General features: G+C 44.5%; 1 protein-coding gene across 3 annotated transcripts in view; it reads left to right on the top strand.

Moving 5' to 3' along the window:
- LOC146209635 (glutamate receptor ionotropic, kainate 2-like) overlaps positions 1–20,760 on the top strand; it is a 363,010-nt gene that overhangs the window by 59,561 nt on the left and 282,689 nt on the right. For all 3 annotated transcript variants that reach the window (XM_084602915.1, XM_084602911.1, XM_084602922.1), the window contains one exon: positions 1,481–1,633. In XM_084602915.1, coding sequence (XP_084459041.1) covers positions 1,481–1,633 — 153 coding nt within the window. The remainder of the gene's footprint in view (positions 1–1,480; positions 1,634–20,760) is intronic.

The following is a 20,760-nucleotide window of genomic DNA, read 5'->3' as shown; positions in this document are numbered from 1 at the left end:
GAAGACAATGCACTTATAGTCCTTCAAAAATATTTCATAATACTCAACACCGCAGAGCTTCGCACAAGGGCAAGCTGTGAAGTTAAAAAAAGTAAGAGGGGGGGGGGGGGGGGAGGGGGAAGAATCTATAATAACTGCATTTATTTTACCCCTTCATATATCTACAGATATATTTTTATTCTGCGCAGCTCTGCCATTGAGCTCGATTTAAAACCTCACGGCTAGATTTGGGAGACCGGTATTTTAGTTTCAAAAGAACATGAGACAGGGGTACATCAAAAGCTGCTTTGTCACCTATTGAACACCGCGCAAGGTGCCTTATTCGATACTCATTTTGTTCGCCAGTAATCTGTCAATAAATCATTGCACCTCACCTACCTTGCCGCCAATTTTAAGACACCGCGTCAGTGGTAGTACAAACGTTTTGGTGCTAACCATTCACATCAGCGCCAATTTTTGTTGAAGCATATGAACCGTGTATAAGTGCATCAAACCCGTGACAAAATGAAACATAAAATCAGTTTTACGCACTCTCAGCATAGACCCCTCTTTTTTGCCTCTCCTCCACTGACTAATGCTATCAGTGGTGCTCAAACCGGATGCTCTTTTTCGAATCATTAAGAATATGGCTAGCGGACATATTTTTTCGAGATATTTGATATGGCAAGAGCTTAAGTTATTTCAGTCAGGTGGTGTTCCGCCAGTTGCGCAAATCGGTGATTCTCTTGAATAAAGGCTAGTACGCAGTCCTTTTTCTGGCTATGGTGAAGGTCTAGCTGTGCTGTCCTCATATCCATGAGAGCAATCTGGCTTTCGTGCTTCTCCGACTATGGCCAAGGTAGATACCGCCGCATGACAAAGGTGCCAAAAAAACAATACACTTTTTTTTTTAGTATGGGACATGCTGGGTTTGCGTTTTCCCGCAGTTGAGATATGTTTTGGTATTACAGCTGCACAACGGCGTACTTTTTTCAGTAGCGAATAAGGACAGGTCAGTAGGAAAGCAGTAAAAAGAAACAGAAGTCTAAATGATTATTGATGATTTATACAGCTAACAAAGCATCTTGTTTATTTTCTTCTTTTTTCTTGCCAGGGGGGGGGGGGTGGTGCTGATGAGAACTTGAGGGATTAGGAACATGAAAATAAAGAAAGAAGGATCATAGAAGGGTCAAAAGAAAGAAAGAAGTTCAAGCATTTGATGCGCGATTTATGTTTTTTTTTTTCTCTTAGTTTATAGTGTGCGCAGCCGACTGTCGGACTGTCCAGTAATTCTAAACTGTTATGCAAGCAGAACAGACAAGCAAATAACTGTACCAAGATTATGCAAAATTTTCAAACTGATTAAAATACAATACGAACAGAGGTTCTCGAAACATGTTCATTTGAGGTAAGCTGAGTTAAGGCTTTTCTTCATAGTACTGGGCAAGGTTCTCAAGACATAATTAAACGTGATGCTACTTTTGTGGTCACATATTTGCAGACGGAGCTGGCTCTGCTCTTCGACGCGGTGTCGCTGTTCGCCCGGGCCCTACACGACATGGAGCACGTGGACAACTTTGAGCTCAAGTCTTTCTCCTGCGAAGCGCCCTCTAACTGGAGCAACGGAGAGGCGCTATTGCAACGCATGAAAACGGTGCGGTTCATTTACGATAGTTTACAGGTGCACAAAATGCAAACTTAAGAAAACAATGCTCTTCGTGAACCTCGTAAATAGCATTGACGCCGGTGCTGGTGTAACTGAGTGCACTAGCGCTTGGTGTATACACTAATAGTCTAATTGTTTGGTCATTAACGTTTCGGCCATCTTTATTGTTTTGTTAATTCAAGTGTTTCGTGAACGACAAAGGAATGAAAATTAAAAAACAAAGCAAAGCTGCAACGATATCGGCACTGGGTGTGGAGATGTGTCTTGTATATATGGAATGGTAACAATATTCCCTTACTCGACTTTGCTAGACCCCACACCAAATTTCAAGTCCCCCTATTAGCCGCAAACCTGGTTGCCTGAGCTGAGATATAATATGGGGCTCTCGGTTTAATTCTGGGTTTATAAACCGCATCATGCACGTAGGGCCCTGCTCGTGCTGCGCGTTCATGCAGATTCGCCCAGCTGTCGAAGTCTCGAAACCACGAAAAACGACTTTCCGATCACAAATCTCCTTTTGGTATATATAAATTACCAATTATCTATTTCCGTTTGGTGCGTAAGTCACAATACTCTCATATTGCGTGTCCTTTCCTGAGCAGGTTTTGTAGCCAACGGTAGGTTGTTTTAAACGTGATAAGACCTCTTGAAAGTTCACACGGTGGTATCGCCCTCACATGTGACATGGCGAATGTCAAGAATATCCAATAGCTTTCTGACCAATGGCACAAGCGCGATATCAAATAGGATGACGGATGCCACTGATTTTTGGAGGCTACTTCAGTTTGGTACTTAAACGCTGCTGAAGAAATGGGGCGAATCAAACAAAGACGACATTTTTCTCTTCACGAGGCGTTCACGGAAAACGGCTGCTATACTGCCAGGTCGACACACCTCGGGCTGGAGCGTGTCCGCGCCCTCTGTTCTGCCGTCAAGAGACCAAATAATTCTGATCGTCCATATCCCAGATATCGAAGCAGCCGACCAGAGCTCATCGGGGACTTTGCTGTGAGTACCAAGGAGGGATAAATCACATTTCGCGCTTGACTGAGGAAAGACGGCGGCATCATATGCCACGGAGGGATCATGGTCCGTAACACGAACACCACGGAAACTCTTCAATACTAATTGGGCTGGCGCCCTGACACCATCATAGGAAATTCGAAAATTCGGAGCATCCAACAAAGCAACCATGACTTTCGCGGGTAAGAATAATCCACGCTACAGGCATTATGACAATATATATTTCATATGCCTTCTCCCACATCGTCACCCATCATGACCTTCTTTCTTCTCTCCTTCCCCTTCCCCAGTGCAGAGTAGCAGGCCAGATTTGAATTATTCGGGCCAACCTCTCTGCCTTTTCCTATCAATAAATCCATCTATCTATCTATTGTCGTCTGTATGCAATACTATTAAAGAGTTATCCTAGCCTGCGGCCAATGTGGGATTATCGGGCATTGTGCGGATGAAGTGCACACCTGCAGCCAAAAACGTGTGGACTCTGCGGATTCCAAGCATGCTCAAGTGGGGGAGGTGCCGACCCTTTACATCTTTGTTCCCCAATGTTCACTGTAAGGTGGTGTTCATGCCATCAACTCTTGCGACTTTGCGGCAAAAATTTTCATTCATAAGATAGACCTTCAAACGGGCAGGAAGAAGAAAATGGAAGAAAAGCCACCATCTTGGTGTTCCCTGCGACCATCCTCAGCAGGGAACTTTCAACGTCAGAATGCTGGAGCATCTACTGGAGGAGCTGAAAAGTGACCGTTGAAGGATCACAAACAAGGCGGACTGAAAAAACGAGCAGCGAAAATGCTCGGCGGGACCGGGCACTGGGAAAGCACTGTCAATACTGGACACCAGGAGAGTAGTTCGGGCAAGGTTGCTTCTTTTAAGGCGGAAGCCTTTATTGCCTCATCGTTGTCGTCTGTAAAAGCGTCACGCTTTTGCGGCAGCTCTTATTGGTCGAGACTTGATGACGTCATGGACGTCTCGAAAAATCAGAGCACCACCAAAGTATGCGCAAACTTTGTGCGTGCCTTATAAGGCCATATGCCATTCTATGATCAATTACTAATTATTGACAAATTAGTTATATACTAATTAAAAATATTTACTTATCACTGTTTATTAATTTATTACAAATCATTACTTATAGCTGAATACTATTTACTACTTAATGGGTAAATACTTATTTATATCTAATAAATTATTATTCACGAATTGCTGCCAGTTGCATGAAAAATTATTACAAATAATTGCCGCGCACACGTTAAAATCAACCACTTAACAGTAAACCTAGAACTGCAAAGATATAAGGAGTGTGATCTCAACACTGCCCAGCAGAATTCACTAAATGATGCACGCGCAGAATGTGAAAGAGTAGTCGCTCGCTTTACTCGTAGCAGCATTCATCATTACATGCGCAGCAGTCGTGTAGCAGAATGCAGCACTCAGGTTTTCGCCTTTCATCACTTTAGTCGCCAAAATGTCCTCGAACTTTTTTGCTCTCTAATCAAGCCCCAATTACTCTGTAGCTCTCTACTACAGCTCCTCTTTCTCTCTTTCCCCTTTCACTCATACCTTCCTCCCTTTTCTTACGGTCCGGTTGATGCGTCCACAGAAAACAAGCGAGACAGTTACCGCGCCTTTCCCTTCCTATATATCAATCAGATTATCAAGGTCGCGCAGCGCTGAGCTAGATCAAAGAGCAGCACTCGGGGCTCAAAACAAGAAATTTAATAAACTGTAATCCAGAATAAATCTGCCTCATTTTCCCTGTCTTCCCGTGGCCGAAATAATGAAGAGTGAGCTCGCCCCGCCGGGGTGGTGCAGTGGTACCCTTTGTAAAGTTGTGGACTGTGATCTTCGAGCGGCTAAATCTGAAAAGGGCAGGTGTGTTGGCAATGGCGAGGGCGATGGCTGCTTCCTCTGCGGCAATGGAAGTGAGATCAGGGATAGTGGCGACGGAGAGGGATGTTTGTGTATTGGAAACAGTGGCCAGGGCATAAGCGGGGTGCGAGAGGTAGGGTGCTGGATCAACATACTCGGCGTCAGGCCGTGTACCGTGCTGGCACCAGAGAGTGGAGGCACGGGCAGATCGGCGAGCGGCATGATGCTCAGGGTGCATGTTCTTGGGAAGGGGATTGACAGTGAGCATGGAGAAGAGGGAGCTGGGCAAGGAATGGGTGACACAAACAGGGGAGACAAGGGTCAAGCGAAGTGAAGTAGGAAGGGCTCTGCCAGGGATGGTGCGAGATAAACGTTCGAGTTGGACCACGCGATGGGCCTCCACAAGCTCCGAAAGATTATTGTGGACGCCCATCGCCAGCAGACGAGAAGGGGTGGTGGAATTGGAAAGCCCCGAGAACCGCGAACTGCTCGGAGATTCGTTCAAGAGCTGCAAGCGTTTACGATCAGCTTCCTTGGCCTTGGTACCTGGAGAATCGCGCTGACGTTTCAGACGCATGCGTTCACGCGCCTTCGCACGTCGCGTAGAAGGGCTTTGGGGAACCCGTTCATATGTGTCTGGCTGTTGCCCTCGTTCTCGTTGAGCTTCTCGGCTTGCGTTCGCGCTCAGCAGCCCTGGAATGCTTAGTGTTTGGGGACACAAAGGCTCGGCGAGGGGGCATCTTGACACACCGTCGGCCCAAGCGCGACTGCTGACTACTGCAAAACAGCTCGTACGTCTAAAGTCCATCCCGCCGCTTCATCGTCTGGGCTCCGGCCCATTCTGGGCTAGAAGGAAACGAGGCAGCAGATGCCGCCGCCTGCGCGCTTTCTAACCGGGCAACCTCGTCTCCTTCCTCCTCAGCAGAATTTACACCAGCCTACACTTCCAGAGAAATTACGCAGCTGTACTAAAACAGACACAATATTTACCCCCACCCGTGTAAAGGATTAACAAGAGCGGAGGAACGCGCGTGTTTTCGCCTAATTACGAATACCATGATGTGCCCGGCGTCACTTAAAAACTTTGACGGTGCCTTCTCCAGGGAGTGCCCGCACTGCGGGGAAATGTCCTCGGACCTTTTCCACATGGTGTGGGCGTGCCCCTCCAACCCTGCCTTTGCACCTAACCAAAACACTACCCGGGAGGACTGGGAGGCGACCCTACTCGCCTGCTCCGACCTGACAGCCCAAAAGGCCTTGGTCAAAAGAGCAATGGCGGCAGCGGAAGCCACTGGGGTCCCGTACTAGGGACTCCACCTAGTATTTGTGAGGGGAAGGGCACTAATCCTGACCCCAGAGCAACCTTCATGTAACTCCATATTTTATTAAACGTCTTCACCACCACCACAGTTTTGCATAGCATCACGCATGACTATAGACGGTCTTTGCCATTGTTCTCCAACAATCAATTACACAGCCCGCACCAGATATCAATGTATGCCAGATTTCCAAGACGTTTCGCTGCTTGTCTATGAATCTCTAGAAACGACCACATGTTGTACTATACATTACTATTGTACAATTTTGGTGCTAATTAGTGGATTAGCACCAAATTAGGGTTAATTAGTACTAACTAGTTTGATTAGTGTCAAAATAATGGCAATTATTTTTGGTAATTGGTACCTATTTATTTCTAACAAATCAGGGTTGATTAACACAAACAAAAGAGAGCAATGGTTAGCCTTGACCGCCTAGTTAAGAGCAGAGACATTAGTCTGCCAACCAAGATCTGTATAACTCGTGCTATGGTCGTTCCAGTTGTGATGTATGGATGCGAGAGTTGGACTGTGAAAAAGGCTGACCACCGAAGAATTTACGCGTTTGAATTGTGGTGCTGGCGAAGACTCTTGAGAGTTCCTTGGACTGCCAGAAGATCAAATCAGTCGATATCGTCGACCATAAACCCTGACTGCTCATTGGAGGGTCAAATTCTAAAGTTAAAGCTCAGCTACTTTGGTCATCTGATGATAAGAGAGGAGACGCTGGAGAAAGATCTGATGTTGGGAAAGGTTGAGGGTCGCCGGAGAAGGGGTAGGCAGCGAACGCGATGGTTAGATGGCATCCTCGATTCACTGCAGATGAAGTTATGTGATGTTAGGAAGATAGTGAGAGACCGGAAAGCGTGGCGTGACATGGACCATAGGGTCACGAAGAGTCGGCCACGACTGAACGACTGAACTGAACTGAACACCCAATTAGGACTAACATTATTATACGGTGTTTGATTAGTGCTATTAATCAGTCTTCATTGTTAAGAAGTTTTGCGGGTAGTCTAGTAGCTAGTAATTGATAGCTAGTAAATGTTTATGGCCATTTTTTTGGTCGCTGCCAATGGTGTGACTCCCTCTGCGAACGGATGACAGTATGAGCCATTAAAATTGGAGGACGCCTAAGCTTTGATTTTGAGAGTGCGCAGCGATAGTATTTAAACGCCAATGCTTTGAAGACGATGGATGAATAAATAAGGGATTGGACTGAGTACAGTTGCTATATAGGCTTTGCCACAGTTCCGCGTTCCTTTTCTTTCGCCGCCAAGCAACCGTGTAACACCCTGAAGCCAACCCAACGGTACCATGGCTGCATTGCATCATCCGTAATCGGCACGGTGTGCCGTGCTGTCTGCGAGCATAGCGACGATGATTAGGACAGCAAAAGTAATTCCTTCTCCACTCCTTTCAAGTCTGGATGTACGGATCCCGCAAAGACGACGTATGGCTTGGCTGCACAACTTAGTTGCTTATGCGGAATATTCACGCAACTCTGGCAAAGCCTATACCCTAGAATTGAGTATCGGTTCGCGCCATCTGTCGCTGCAGCGCCGTACGATCGAAGGAAGCTTTGAGTGGGCGCCACATCACAGGTAAGCAGAGCGAAAATGTTCTTGCTACTCGCTTAACTATTACTTTAGTAATTAGTTGCTAAATACCACTTAAACATTAGCTGAAAGTCATAGGGCAATGCATACATTATGTTGACCTTTATTCGGTGCGAAGCAGATCGGTTCTGTGGCGAAGTGCGTGCGTGCTCGCCTCGCACTGTGAAACAACCGTGCGACTCCATGAGTTTCCGCAAAAGTTTTATTGTTTCTTTTCTTCCGATTTTCTCACTACAACAACAGTGTCGACCGGCTTTTTTTGCGGCAGGGGGTCTTAGCGCGGTTGCTTTAAAAAATAATGAAAACATGACTTCGACCTGGTTAGAAGGAGGCACCAACAATTCAGTGGTGGCCTTTGTTTGCCCACTATCTTATTTAACGAAGAGGCGCCCGTGTGCTATGCACATTAGAGATCCTCAGGTGGTATAAATTACTCTGTAGCCCTCGACTACAGCATCTCTTTCTCTCTTTTCACTTCCACTGCCACCTATCTCGCTTCACGTAAGGCCTAGTTTCGGGGGACGTATTCAGAGTTGGCGTCGTTATTGAAAGTGTCGCTATCTTCCTGACCTCGAGTTATCTGGTTAGTAGAAACGCCAGAACTGGAAGTGGTAGTGACATCTGGTTCCGGCGTTTCTACCAATCAGTTGACTCGAGCTCGGGGACAGAACGATACTTTCAATACCGATGCAAACTCCGAATACTGGTCAGGCGTCACACAGGAACAAGTGTGGCAGATACAGCATCTTTCGTTTCCTGTAAACCTAATAATATTATTAAGAAATTATGAAAACACCACCGATTGAAACGGTGGTGTTACAGAGGTTATCGCTGCAAGAGACCGCTTTCGCTCTGTTACCAGGTTCAAGCTATGTTTAAACCCCATCCAAGGTTTTTAATTCATGCATGTAATGATATCATTGCAGCGTCATGCCCAGATAATGATATGCAAAAAATGGATGTGTCAGTATTTTTCTGTCCTTTCAATCATCGAAAACCCAGACTTGCGCAACATATGCGGTGTCGTTGAGAGACTATAAGCAAACCTTTTTAATCAAGAAGAACAATGATAACATTAAGCTATATGAGTTGCAGATTAGCTGCACTTTTTTTATTTGTAATCGTTCTTTGGACTGTCATTTTTGTTGAAAATATCGAGAGGATGAGCGCATATAATACCTTGGGGCGGAAAATTGTGCAAATGAATGCAGTGCATCGGAGGAAAAGTAGAGTGCTTAGAGCTTTAGTTGTGACGCTGTCAGTCTGTCAGCATGCTATATCTAGGACTGCTTATCGCAGATCCGAAGGCTTAGGCACTTGCAGGTAAACACCGGAGAGAAAATTTTGCTTTCAGCAGCATAGTTTAACAGAAGAGGCTTCTTTTTCCAGGTCATACGCATAAACATAATTTCATAATAATTAACACACCTTTTCCACAGGTAACTTCCAGTAACTAACCATCTTAGAGAAATCCTTATCTTTTAACCGGAACTGATCTTCTGTAGTACTAGTCTTTCTATGCGATACACAGTCGTCCGGGTGCAATGTAGTAGAAACTGATGTATAGGCGACAGCATCATTGATAAAAATTAAGCGAACAAGCGGCCTAAGAAGGAACTGCTGAGAGTGCAGGAATGAAAACGAATTGGACTGAAAGAAGAATGATTTACAGCCACAAATTCATGAAGATTTCTGAAGTAAGGTGCAATCTATTCCAGTAATTTGCAATGTTTCAGTTCAGGCATGTTATGCGAAACTTTATAAAATCCTTTTTCAAAGACGTGCGTAAATATGGCGCCATAACTTTCATTCATTGACTGCCTGCCTGAAATTGTGTAGTTAGTTAGCTGAGGGGCGTTGGAAAGTCTCTAATAAAGTCGTGCTTGCATTAGTTATTGTCGTGTTTGCGCGCCGTCGATGTAGAAAAGACGTACGCGCTACTGTTAAACTGTTAACTTCGTTTATTCACTCGTTTATTCACTAGATAAGAGGGTGCGACCAGCGTCGGCTAAGGCGTAGGCCGAACTGGCGAACGGAGGGAACGGAGGCCGGAGATGGGGATGGGGCTTGCTTCCCAGAACTAGAGGAGAGTGAAGGAGCCCGCCGTGGGGGGCGTCCCGCTGAGCGCAGACAGGCGGCGAGTCCTCCCGGCGAAGCGCGAAGAGGGGCGCGGGCCTGTTCATTAGCGCGCACTGCTCCAGTCACAACAGAACGGACGAGCACAGCACTTGGAACACTACAGTTATACACTTAGGTTTTCACGCGTTTATGAAATATCAGTCCTAAAGGCCTACATGCTGTAGGATTTATTTACATAGAGCAGTAATTCGGGATAGATTTTCTGCTTTGTGTTTTGCAATTTCATTTGATTTTCGCAGTTCTCCAGTCATCCGATAATTTGCCTTCGTTTAATTGCTCGTGAAAGGAGGTGCATGAATACTCAGAGCACCCCTCTGCACAACGCTTTATAAAGGCATTGGGAATGCTTTTCGGGAGATGTTTGTACGCCAGCCTTTAATTATAAATTTAGAGCACCTGCCTCATGAATAACTTCATCTGGAATCGGGGGTAAATTCGTATAACTCGAAGGAAAAGAGTCGTCATAAAGCGTGAATTCCGGTTTGATATTATTCTTCACAATCATGCACACCTAAGCACCACACTCACATATTGTAATTATTTTAATGCCCGCGAGCATTTCGTTGCGGGCTAGTTGGCTTAACATTGCTTAAATGGGAACGGCGCAAACACAGGACAAAGAGAGGAGCAAATAACAAAGGCGCTGCGTGGTCGTTCGAAAACAGCCCATGTATTGTTTATTCATCTCCTTACCCTGTGTTGGCGGTGTTCCTTTTCATGTAGGATAGATGTATCATGTGATCGTGCTGCTGGAGGGGGAACAGTTTCCGACTCCTAATGTATTTTTCATTTGGTTAGCTTTCTGCATTGAGCGCAATGTTTCGGTGTGACCATCAGGTTGGATTATGAGAGCTATATTGTAATTTTCGAAACGAAGCATGTGACGCACTGGATGTAAAGAAACTTATATATTCCTTCAGTCAAGGTTTGCATTCATTATGTAAGTGTAGCAGCTTTGTGGAAAGAAATACTTCTTATGCATAGCATTCGAGCTTTCAACATTTTTTTACCAGCACTCTTTACAAAAAAGAAATCAATAAATGAACCTAAAGCATTGCACACTGTAGTAAAATCGTTAGCAGCTTGGAGCAGGAAAAGGGAAATAAAAACATCAAACGTAATCTATTGAATAGTTTAAGTTCAATAGAAATACCAAGTCCATTTGGTGTTTTTGGCAAACAAGTTCGCGACTGTATATTACCATATAATTCGTTTTTTTTTTATGATTCTTTATAACTTTTTTCTCTTTAGTATCAGTACAACGAAGGAGTTAGGGGGCCTCATTACGGTTCCTAAAAATGAAAGAATATTTTTTATAATTTCATTGAGAAATTGTTCATTGTAGCAGCAGATGTAGAAGGCAATGTTGGGAAATAGGCGACGGGGACTTTGGAAAACAACAGTTGAAAATAAACGTATAAAATTTGTGAAGCAGGCCCCGCCAGTTCAATCAGAGAGCATGCTTATGTCACCGTAATAACATTCGACGCAATGCACTATGAATCGATTATTGCTCTGTATTAAGTTACTTTTCTGGATCAGTAATCGACTACGGTAATCAGTTTCATTTTAAAATGAGTGATTGTATTTGTAATTGGTTACTTATTTTCTTCAACGGGTACACCGCCGGTTCTTGAACTGAGCTGAGGGCCGTGGACGGCAAAGTTATATTGGCTAGAAAAAGAGAAGTTTAAAACGTTATGGACCGTTACAAGAAACAGCTACAGCTGCAATGTTTTTACTAATCCTGTGGAGGTGTTTTTCTCGTTTTTAAATATAAATTGCGAAAAAATGATACTTCGACTTCAGATCATATCAATGGCTTTACTCAGAATAGAACCCGCTTTGAAATACTGCCCCAGTTGTACTTTGCGCACGCACTGGCGGTTGATGTATTATGTAAGAGCTCGGCACCTAATGATGTCTTTTAAAAAAAGCAAACAGTACACCCGATTTCATTTCAGACTTGTGCAAGCATTGTGGATAGCTATGTGTAAAGACGGTGTACTGCTTTTGACTCCCAAGCGGGTCCCAAAAGACTGAATTTGGTTTTCCAAACGATTTCGTCTTCAATAAAGGCTTAGATACATTTAACTATAATACGCGGCATATATTTTACTCTTATAGTTTGTCGACGATAAGCACAAAAAATCAATCGCGTCCTTCTCCCTCACCGAGCTCCTTCGAGAGTCCTACCTTTTCCAAGCGTGGATCAATAGCGGCGCAGAAAAAGACAGCCCAATTCCCTGTATGCATTAATCCTGGATAGGAGTGCCACTTTACACTTCCTGGCCTTATTTCTCCTAGTATACGGAGTGAAAAGGCAGTTCCACCAACGGAAATAGAAATCCTCTCTCTAAATCGATCGCAGAGTCTGAATCGCAGGAAGCAAGCGCTAAAAACACGGAGACATGCACCAGCAGGAGCCAAGGAATTTATCTTCAGCTGAAACCTTAGTTGCTCCTAGAAAACGATCGTCTTTTATAGATAGAGCAGTGACACTGAAGTCACTAATGTGTTGCGCCGTGTGCCTGTGTTTTTATTTGTACATATGCTCTTTTTATTTCGCTCACTTTTTCTACAGCTTTGTCTTCTTTGCTGGTGGTACGCTTTGCTTGATTGCAGTACTTTCGCTCATGGTTGTCTCATGCGTTTTCACTTGCGAGACTAAGCTTTCTTTTGGCCACACAGGGAAATTTATCTGCCTGAGACTAGTTTACGTAGACTGGGCTACAAGCACACATCAGTTCAGTTCAGTTTCGGTTCAGTTTGTTGCCTTAAAAGTCCCCCGTAGGTGCATTACACAAGGAGTGAGTTCTTATACAAACAGTAAGTATAATGGTAAGTAATTATTGACAAAAATGGTCAGATACAATTTAAAAAACGAAGATGGGCAGGTAGTAACAGCGATTTCGTGGGGAAGGCCGTTCCAGTATGTGGCGGTACGGAAGAAGAATGAAACAGTGAAGGTGGTGGTCCAGGTGCGCGCGAGCGCAACTTGAAACGGGTGGCTGGTTCAATACGATATGCGTGCTACTGCTGTGATGTAGGGCGCTTGATTAAGGGATGAAAAAAAGAACTTGCGATACAATGAAAGGCTGCAAATGCGACGCCGACATAAAAGTGTTGATAAACCTGATTCTGTTTTTAGACATGAACCGCTGATGTTATACGAGTATGATGCATGAATAAATCTTACAGCGCGATTTTGAACTGATTCTAAAGCGTTGGAGAGATATGCGTGACGCGGATTCAAAATGGGTGATGCATATTCGAGGCTCGGCCTAAAAGATTTTTATATGCTGGTAGCTGTACATGGTGCCGGGGCATTCCGCAGATTTCATTTAAAAAACCTAAGGTTTTGTTAGCTGAGAAAATAATGTAAGTGACATGTGTTCTCCAAGACAAATCTTGAGATAAGGTTGCGCCTAAGTATTTGTAAGACTGCACCAGTTCTAGGCGCCTGTTAACAATTGTGTAAGGGAAGAAAAAAGAACTTCGACGGTGGGAGAAGGATATGCACTTACATGTTCTGGCGTTTAAGGTCATTAGGGAATTGTTTCACCAATCTGAAATGCTATTAAGATCGTTTTGTAGAACAGATTGGTCAGCTGGGTTATTAACAGTGCGTTAAATGACGCAATCGTCTGCAAGCAAGAAGGGACACACTGAGGTAAGTCACTAACGTATATTAAAAACAACAGGGGACGAAGGACAGATCCTTGGGGCACGCTGGAAGTTACTGGGAGGGGGCTAGATAAATTATTGTTGACCGAAACCATTTGCGTACAATTAGACAAGAATTCCTTTATCCATATATGAACATTAGGGTCCAGGTTCAGCAGTTGAAGTTTTAGTAGCAAGCGCTGGAGAGATACTTTATCAAAGACTTTTGCAAAATCGAGATAGATTGCGTCAGTTTGCGCATTTATGTCCATATTAATATGCAAGTCATGAACAAAGAGAGCTAATTGTGTTTCACAGGAAAAACCTTTGCGGAAACCAATCTGTTATGGGGGAAAAAAGCTAAGAAAGAAATAATTTGGGAGTATATGACATGTTACATTATTTTGTATGGGACGCTTGTCAGTGAGATGGGTCGATAATTTAATGGAAAGTTTCTGTTACCTGATTTGTAGACTGGAACGACCTTTCTCACCTTCCATCATCCGGCATGGTTCCTAAAGAAAGTGACTGTGAGAACAGAGAACAGCAATGACAAGTATGAAACAAACGTGTGTCTTATGTTTCTTTGAATTTTATAGTTAATACAATCAATGCGAAATAATGAGGATAGTTTAGACTTCTGGATTACGGACGATTTCCGTCTTCATAAAATGTAATGCTTGGTATGGCGCCTCCCACATTGACAGAAGGAAAAGAAAAGGGCGTTTCTATTTCTTTCGTGAAGACTGAAGCAAATGCTGAGTTAAAGGCGTCAGCGCATTCATCATTGGTAATAACTTCGTGTGAGTCATTGATGAGGGTAATAGCGGACGTTGGGTGAGTGTTAATTACTTGCCAAAACTGGTTTGGGGTAGTATGCACCAAATTTGGTAGTGCAGTACCATAAAATGAACGCTTTGCGTCGCGGATCGCAGTCGAATATTCGTCTTCAGCTTCGTAGTAGTTTCGCCATCGAAGTGGTTTGCCCTTATTTTTAGCCGCCCGATATAGACGCTTTTTTTTTTCTAGTCTGTTTAAGGATTTAGTAAACAATGGTTTTTGGTTACTGACGTGGTTGTTGGCAGTTGGTATATGTTTGTTAGCCAAATAGGTTAACTTATTCTTAATATCCCCCAGCTATCCTGCATCGATTGATCGCGATTGGAGATTGAAACGTGGGAAAGAAGGTAATAAGTCCTTAATTTATTGCCTCATAATTACCTTTTTCGCAAAGTGTTATATTTTTCTTTCGGGTCCTTTTTTGTGTTACATAAAACGAGAAGGTGGCATGGATGACTTATGGTCACTAATTCCTCGAATATTTGTAATGGATAAGATCGCACCGGAATTATTAGCATAAGATCCAGAATGTTTTCTGATTTTGGCGTAATGCGTGTTGGCCCTGAAACTAATTGTGTACAACCAGAGTTCAAACAGATTCAATGAAGTTCCTTTTCTCAACTGGACTTATTATTGAAGAAGACGGAGGGTTACACCAGTCTGTGTTTGGGGAGTTAAAATCCCCGACAAGAAGGATGGAGTCATTGGGTAGCTTGTGAGATGAATTAAGTTGTATTGAGCTTATTACAAAAGTCAGGAGTGGAATGAGGAGGCCTGTAGCAGAGTCCGGTTAGCACTGTTATTGGTGGGGCGCTACACAGTAACCAGATAATTTCGAGCTTAGAGTTTACATTTACAACGGACATAAACTTTTCTGATGAACTGCTATCAGAACGTCACCGCCCCATGTCACATCGACAGAATGCACAAGCACGTAACTCTGTTGCTTCTATCCCGGAGACGCTTTGTGAATATGCAATGGCTTGGCATATAGGCGAATGTATTGTGAAATCTTTGGCGGGCCTATCCCTCTAAAGAAACTCATTAATATTTCTTTCCAACGAACATTAGGATTTGTAGATTTGTAAGGAATACCAAGATGGAAAATGTTCGAATGTATGAGAGCACAAAAGCTACTTCATTTATTGTTAGATGTTCACCAGGCTTCAAACATAAGTGTAGCAAAATTATTTTTGATATTTTCCTATTGTGTTCTATCCATGCTTACTGTGACATGAGAATTTTTCGAGCAGAGTACACTACGGGGGTAAATATTTACATATTTTGGTCCACATTTCTGCACTCATACATAAATTATCAGTTGACAACTTTTAGCATTTTCACGCTATTTTCTAGTCGTTCGATATCAACATGCGCTTTTTGGTTTTCGAAACGTTTGTATTTCAGAGTTCATAACTTTTTCTCCAATAAGCTTAAGGGACAATGCAGGATTTTTTGCGTGTTTTCCATCTCTCTTTGTTCGAGACAATATGCGTGGACTGTCAGGTATGATCATAATCCTACAAACGTTTATAGTTTAAACGTTTTGCTTATGACGTATGGTGTTGACGTCCCAAAGCGACTCAGGCTATGAGAGACGGTGTAGGGAGGGCTCCAGAAATTTCGGCGCCCTTGGGATTTTTAACGTGCACTAACATCGTACAGCACATGTGCACCTTGTTTTTAGTCTCCGTCAAAATGTGGCCGCCGCAGTAGGGATTCGATCCCTTATCCTTGAACCGTATCAGACATTGCAAGTTTCATCGCATTTTTTATTAAATCTGTCAGATGGCAAGAAGGACTGGCGATATTTTAAAAGCGAAAGCCTTTACTACTGTCCTCCTTAGGTTCTTCGCCATGTGCGTATGTGCGCGTGTTTTTCCTTAATCCAAGGAGAGACCCCGTGGCAACTATGACGTCGCTCAGCCGCCTCCGCTGGCGTGCCGCCGAAACCAAGGTAACCGCGCTTTCGGCTGTGTCTAGTTACCTGGCAACCATGGCGTCACTCAACCACAGCTACTTTCGAGCCGATTAGCGAGTACCTTGCTTCTCCCGCAGGAAGGAGAAAAATCGACGTACACGGGACAAACGCCGTTGATTGTACGTGCTGCGTACGAAACAAAAATAATCAAAACAAAACACTATTTCGTATGTTCACAATTCGACACACAGCAAGGAAACACTCAACGGAAGAGAGAAAAACAAAACTGCTGCCCCCCCCCCCTTCCCCCATTTCGGTACACTGAAATATTTCTGCGGAGTAAGCTTCTCATCTAATCGTAATTATGCAGTCAAAGGCAATTACCAGCAAATAAATAGTGTTCTGCCCCCAAATTTTAGTTTTCTCTCTTATTTTAAAGTAGCCATCTATCAATAGTAAGGATTAGCTCAAATGTTTAAGTTTTCTGGACGGCCATCATGCTCTGTATGGTTTTCAGAGCGCAGCGCTTTGGCGGCCGTTCGGCGCCAAAGCGTCGGCGTCGCCATCGCCATTGGCGCTGTCCCTCGTAACCTGATCTGCAGCTGGGGCAGCATGCGCTCCTGCCGCCATCGTTCGCCGCTACGTGTACCCCCCCTCCCCCCCCCTTCTTCCTGCGTGGCGGCGACGGTGGTCTCCTGTTGCCGAAGCGCCGGCTCGGCATCAGCGGATCACAATGCGTGCATACAAAGTAGAAACGCAGAGCCACGTTGACTTCACTCGCTAGCGGCGTCAGGTGCATCAGTCAGTCGCTGTTATCTCTTCCCCGCGCAACGTTCCTTGGGCTCACGCGCTTACTCCCGCGACCTCCCGATAACTTCTTTTAAGAACTGGAAAACCCCTGGCGCAAAAAGTAACACACCAAAGGGGGAGACGAGGGGATAGTGGACAGGCGCCAGTCCGTTGTCCCCTTGTCTCTCTTTTGTGTGGGTTACGTTTCGCGCCAGAGCTTTTTCCCAGTTCTTAAAAAAATATTAGACCAACTAGCCCGGCAGCATACTTTATTGAGCTACTTCCCAATAACTTGACTGCTCTCTTCGCTCCTTCGCCAATGTCACCCCTATGCGCCGGCAATCAGAGCGCCTGATCGGTAGCGACGGATCCCGATATGTGCACCGCCCGAGCTGAAACGCATACCTCAATCTATCGAAAAGCTGAAACAGCTGATGAGCTGCACTCACATTTCACATTAGGAAGTAACGTATTCATCGGCAATTTTGTTTCTCTACTTTTTCATGCCTCGGAGAAAGAAAAAGAGGAAAACAAGTTTTTTTTTCTAATCTTTTCGTTTCTTTTCTGAGTTCTTTCATCTCTAACTTTATGCCGAGTTTTCCGATTAATGTACAAGTTATTATATTCACGAAGGTGAAGTATAGCAGAGCCAACGTAATACCATATTTTAGTCATCATAAGTATCTTTAAGTGAAAAGAGAATTTACCTAAAAGATGCATAATGCCAACTTGTTTCCAGTGAGCAGAGCGAGCAATAAAGTCAAGAAACATATTTAAAAGATGCCGCTGTGGTAGAATACATTATGGTAAGACGAAAGTGCGATCATATTCAGAGCGACCTTGCAGGACCCTTTACATCGCCGCCTGAATTAAAGCATACTGTTTAGGCCTTCAGGAAATCGGAGCTGAGCGCAGAGGAGTGGGAGCGTACGTACGTACGTGGAAAGCCATTCATATATGAAGGTGGAATTGTGCGTCTATTGCGGCTGTGCCTCAAACTGTGCCTAAGGCACTGAAAGGTATGCGAACTATCAATTCCTGTCGACAAATGTGCCTTACCCCTCAGAAGGGCAATACCCAAAGTTCGTAGAGATCTTTTTCAGGCGCACGATTCCCTTGAGCACAGTCTGCACTGGATGTTGGAAAGGAATAGCAAATCGCTTGCGACGGGTACCTGTGCACACAGAGCACAGGCGGGAATATGTAGAAACAGATAATATAAATTCACCATCGGAGACGCACGTATGATAGCAGTGCTGTGGGAGCTGATCACCACGTGTTGCTTCCAACGCCTCTAGGAATTTTGAGATACTTTCATAATTACAAGCAATCAAAATGCGGCAAGGCAACGGCACATGTAACTCATATCGTGGTAACTTGTCGGTTTAGGAGCATGAGCGCTCTAAATGGCTCCTGGCTAGCGTTGGGTAATATTTAACTACTCCAAATAGGATCTGTGCAGTGTTTTATCCATTCGGGGTTGTGACCATGTCCCAAGAAGTTTAACAGCCAAAAAATAGCATAGCCTCAGAATAGTAATTTTGTTAATGTTAAAAATAAATAATTAAGGAGATTCTTAGCGGCGAACATATTCAAAACGGCTTGAACTGTCAGCTATGGCTTCTTAGCTTTGCGATTTCTTGAAGCTTGTCGAACTACATCGCCTAGCTAAAAGGGTCAATGTGTATCGATCCCAGAGCTCTAGCTCTTCTCGACACATTACCTCTTCTCCGCCGGGGTGGCGCAATGGTTAAGGCACTAGACTACTGTTTCCAAAGGCGCGGGATCGAATCCCGGCCTCTGCGGCCGCTTTTGGATGGAGGCGAAAAGAAAGGCGCCCGTGTGCTGTGCGATGTCAGTGCACGTTAAAGAACCCCAGGTGGTCGAAATTTCCGGAGTCCTCTACTACGGCGTCTCTCATAGCCTGAGTCGCTTTGGGATGTTAAACCCCACAAACCTAACCCTATTACCTCTTCACTCCACACTGCTACCCGCCCTTTCCTTCTTATACGCTCCTCCCTTTTGTGTTGCGTGCTTTTCATTCTGCCTGTTCTTTTTTTTTTTGTTCCCCATAACAGAATGAGAGCCCGTTATATCTTTTTTCAGTGTCACATATTCGACGAATCTGCAAGCCCACAGGGCATGCTGCGCCAAAGCCTTGGCTAACTTGATGGTGCAGTTCTGAGTAGGTGCCTTTGTCGACCAAAGATTATCATAACGACAAGCTTGCCTGAACTGGAAGAAAGAAACGAAGTCTGCTCTTAATGCACTGAAAATGCACTGCGTTTGCCCATTGGATAGCTCGTTTCCATCGTCGACGGCTCTTCCATTAATATCAGATATGACACTACCGACAATGCGGATGTCGGAATGGACTTCACTTACATCTTTTTTTTATTTCTATTGTTGGCGCCAGAAATAAAAATGCGTCGCAGCAGTCAATTTCTGCCATCGATTCTTGACAGAGCAGCTAAGGACCAGATGGCTGCAGCTTTGATTTCTGTGCAGCACTGAATGGTAAAGGTTTACATTTTTACGATCTGCATTTATGATTCTAGATCAATTCAATTACCTAAAGTTCAGCAAAAGCAGTGAATTCATTAGAGTCCCATGCTGAACATTTTTCTATAGATGTTCCTGTTATATTGAAAGGCAGAAGCTGTCGTGGAAAGTAAGAATCTTCTCTACATGCTCGCCAGCGCTCTCTGAATATAACAAGGTGCCCAGTATGGACGATGGGCACAGAGAAACCATAATCGAAAGAATAGAAGGAATGATAAATCAGGAAAGCAAGATGAGGAGCATCTGATATGCCAATGAAAAAGCAAAGGAGCATCCATGTCATCAAAGCCACACCCGATTGGCTTCAGTAGAGAACTAAAGACGTTCGCACAAGCCTTTAGCGTCTCAATGACATGCTAGGACGCCTGAGTACGTACCTGATGGAAGATTAAAGTAGAAAATGAAACGTATCGGAGATTCCTTCGGATTAACACGGTATGTCCTGGGCCTACTCGTGGCACTAATATACTAGACCTATTTTTATACAACTCGTCAAATACGGTAAATCTTGCGAATGTCCATAGGGGATAATTAAGCGACTACCGTGCTGTAGTCGCAAATATTAAAACTAAATGTGTCAGATAAACAAGACGGCTGCCAGGAATGTCTACTTATAAAATAAAGGGAAGCATGCCAGTGTGATAACGGAGTTTCTCGGTTACTTACGAGCCCTTGAATGCCTCACTGCGGAGTGTTATGTTCGTAAAATGTTAAAGCTAAAAAAATAAAACGTTAGGGTAATTACTGCAGCGCCGATAACATTCACCTTAAGCAGCGTGACAAACCGCGGATGACTGCGCATGTGTAAGGAATACTGAGGAAACCAAGGAACATATTGTTACGTGGTGACAAGCGAAGAGGACGACACAACATGGCGACAGGATGAACGAAGATTTAATGTCTGGCCTAGCGCGAGGGCTCCTCTCGCGCCACTGCCGATCTTCTTCGCAACACTTCCCGGGGCCACCGAGCGATCCTCCCGATCGGTTCGCTTGAAGTTGATGGTGACGTGACGGTGAGGATGTTCAAGGAAAGACAGGAGTGAATGACTTGCTTGCCACCACGATGTGTAATGCGAGGGTAATTCACCTGCCCTGGAGCAACCATCTGTCACCAGAGTCCATGGGACCGATGGCTCAAGGTCACGTCGGGCGGCTTCGGCGGGAATTTGCGTGTTTGTGTTCATCGGTTCCTTCGAGTTATTCGGGTCTTTCGGGTCCTTCGTCTTGATTCTGGATGGCCGGCTTGTTCTCTTTGTCGTCAGGTCCGGGCTGGGGGCTGGGCGGCGGTAGTTGGTCAGGTCTGGGCTTGAAGGGCTGGGGCGAAGCTTCTCGGCGATGTCCCTGGGCCCTTGGTCGATGGTCCCAG

The sequence above is a fragment of the Amblyomma maculatum genome, chromosome 1 (assembly GCF_055883805.1).
Source record: "Amblyomma maculatum isolate TAMU_Amacu chromosome 1, ASM5588380v1, whole genome shotgun sequence".
Lineage (NCBI taxonomy): Eukaryota > Metazoa > Arthropoda > Arachnida > Ixodida > Ixodidae > Amblyomma > Amblyomma maculatum.
Note: the sequence above shows the minus strand (reverse complement) of the source record. Positions and strands in the feature narration are given on the sequence as shown.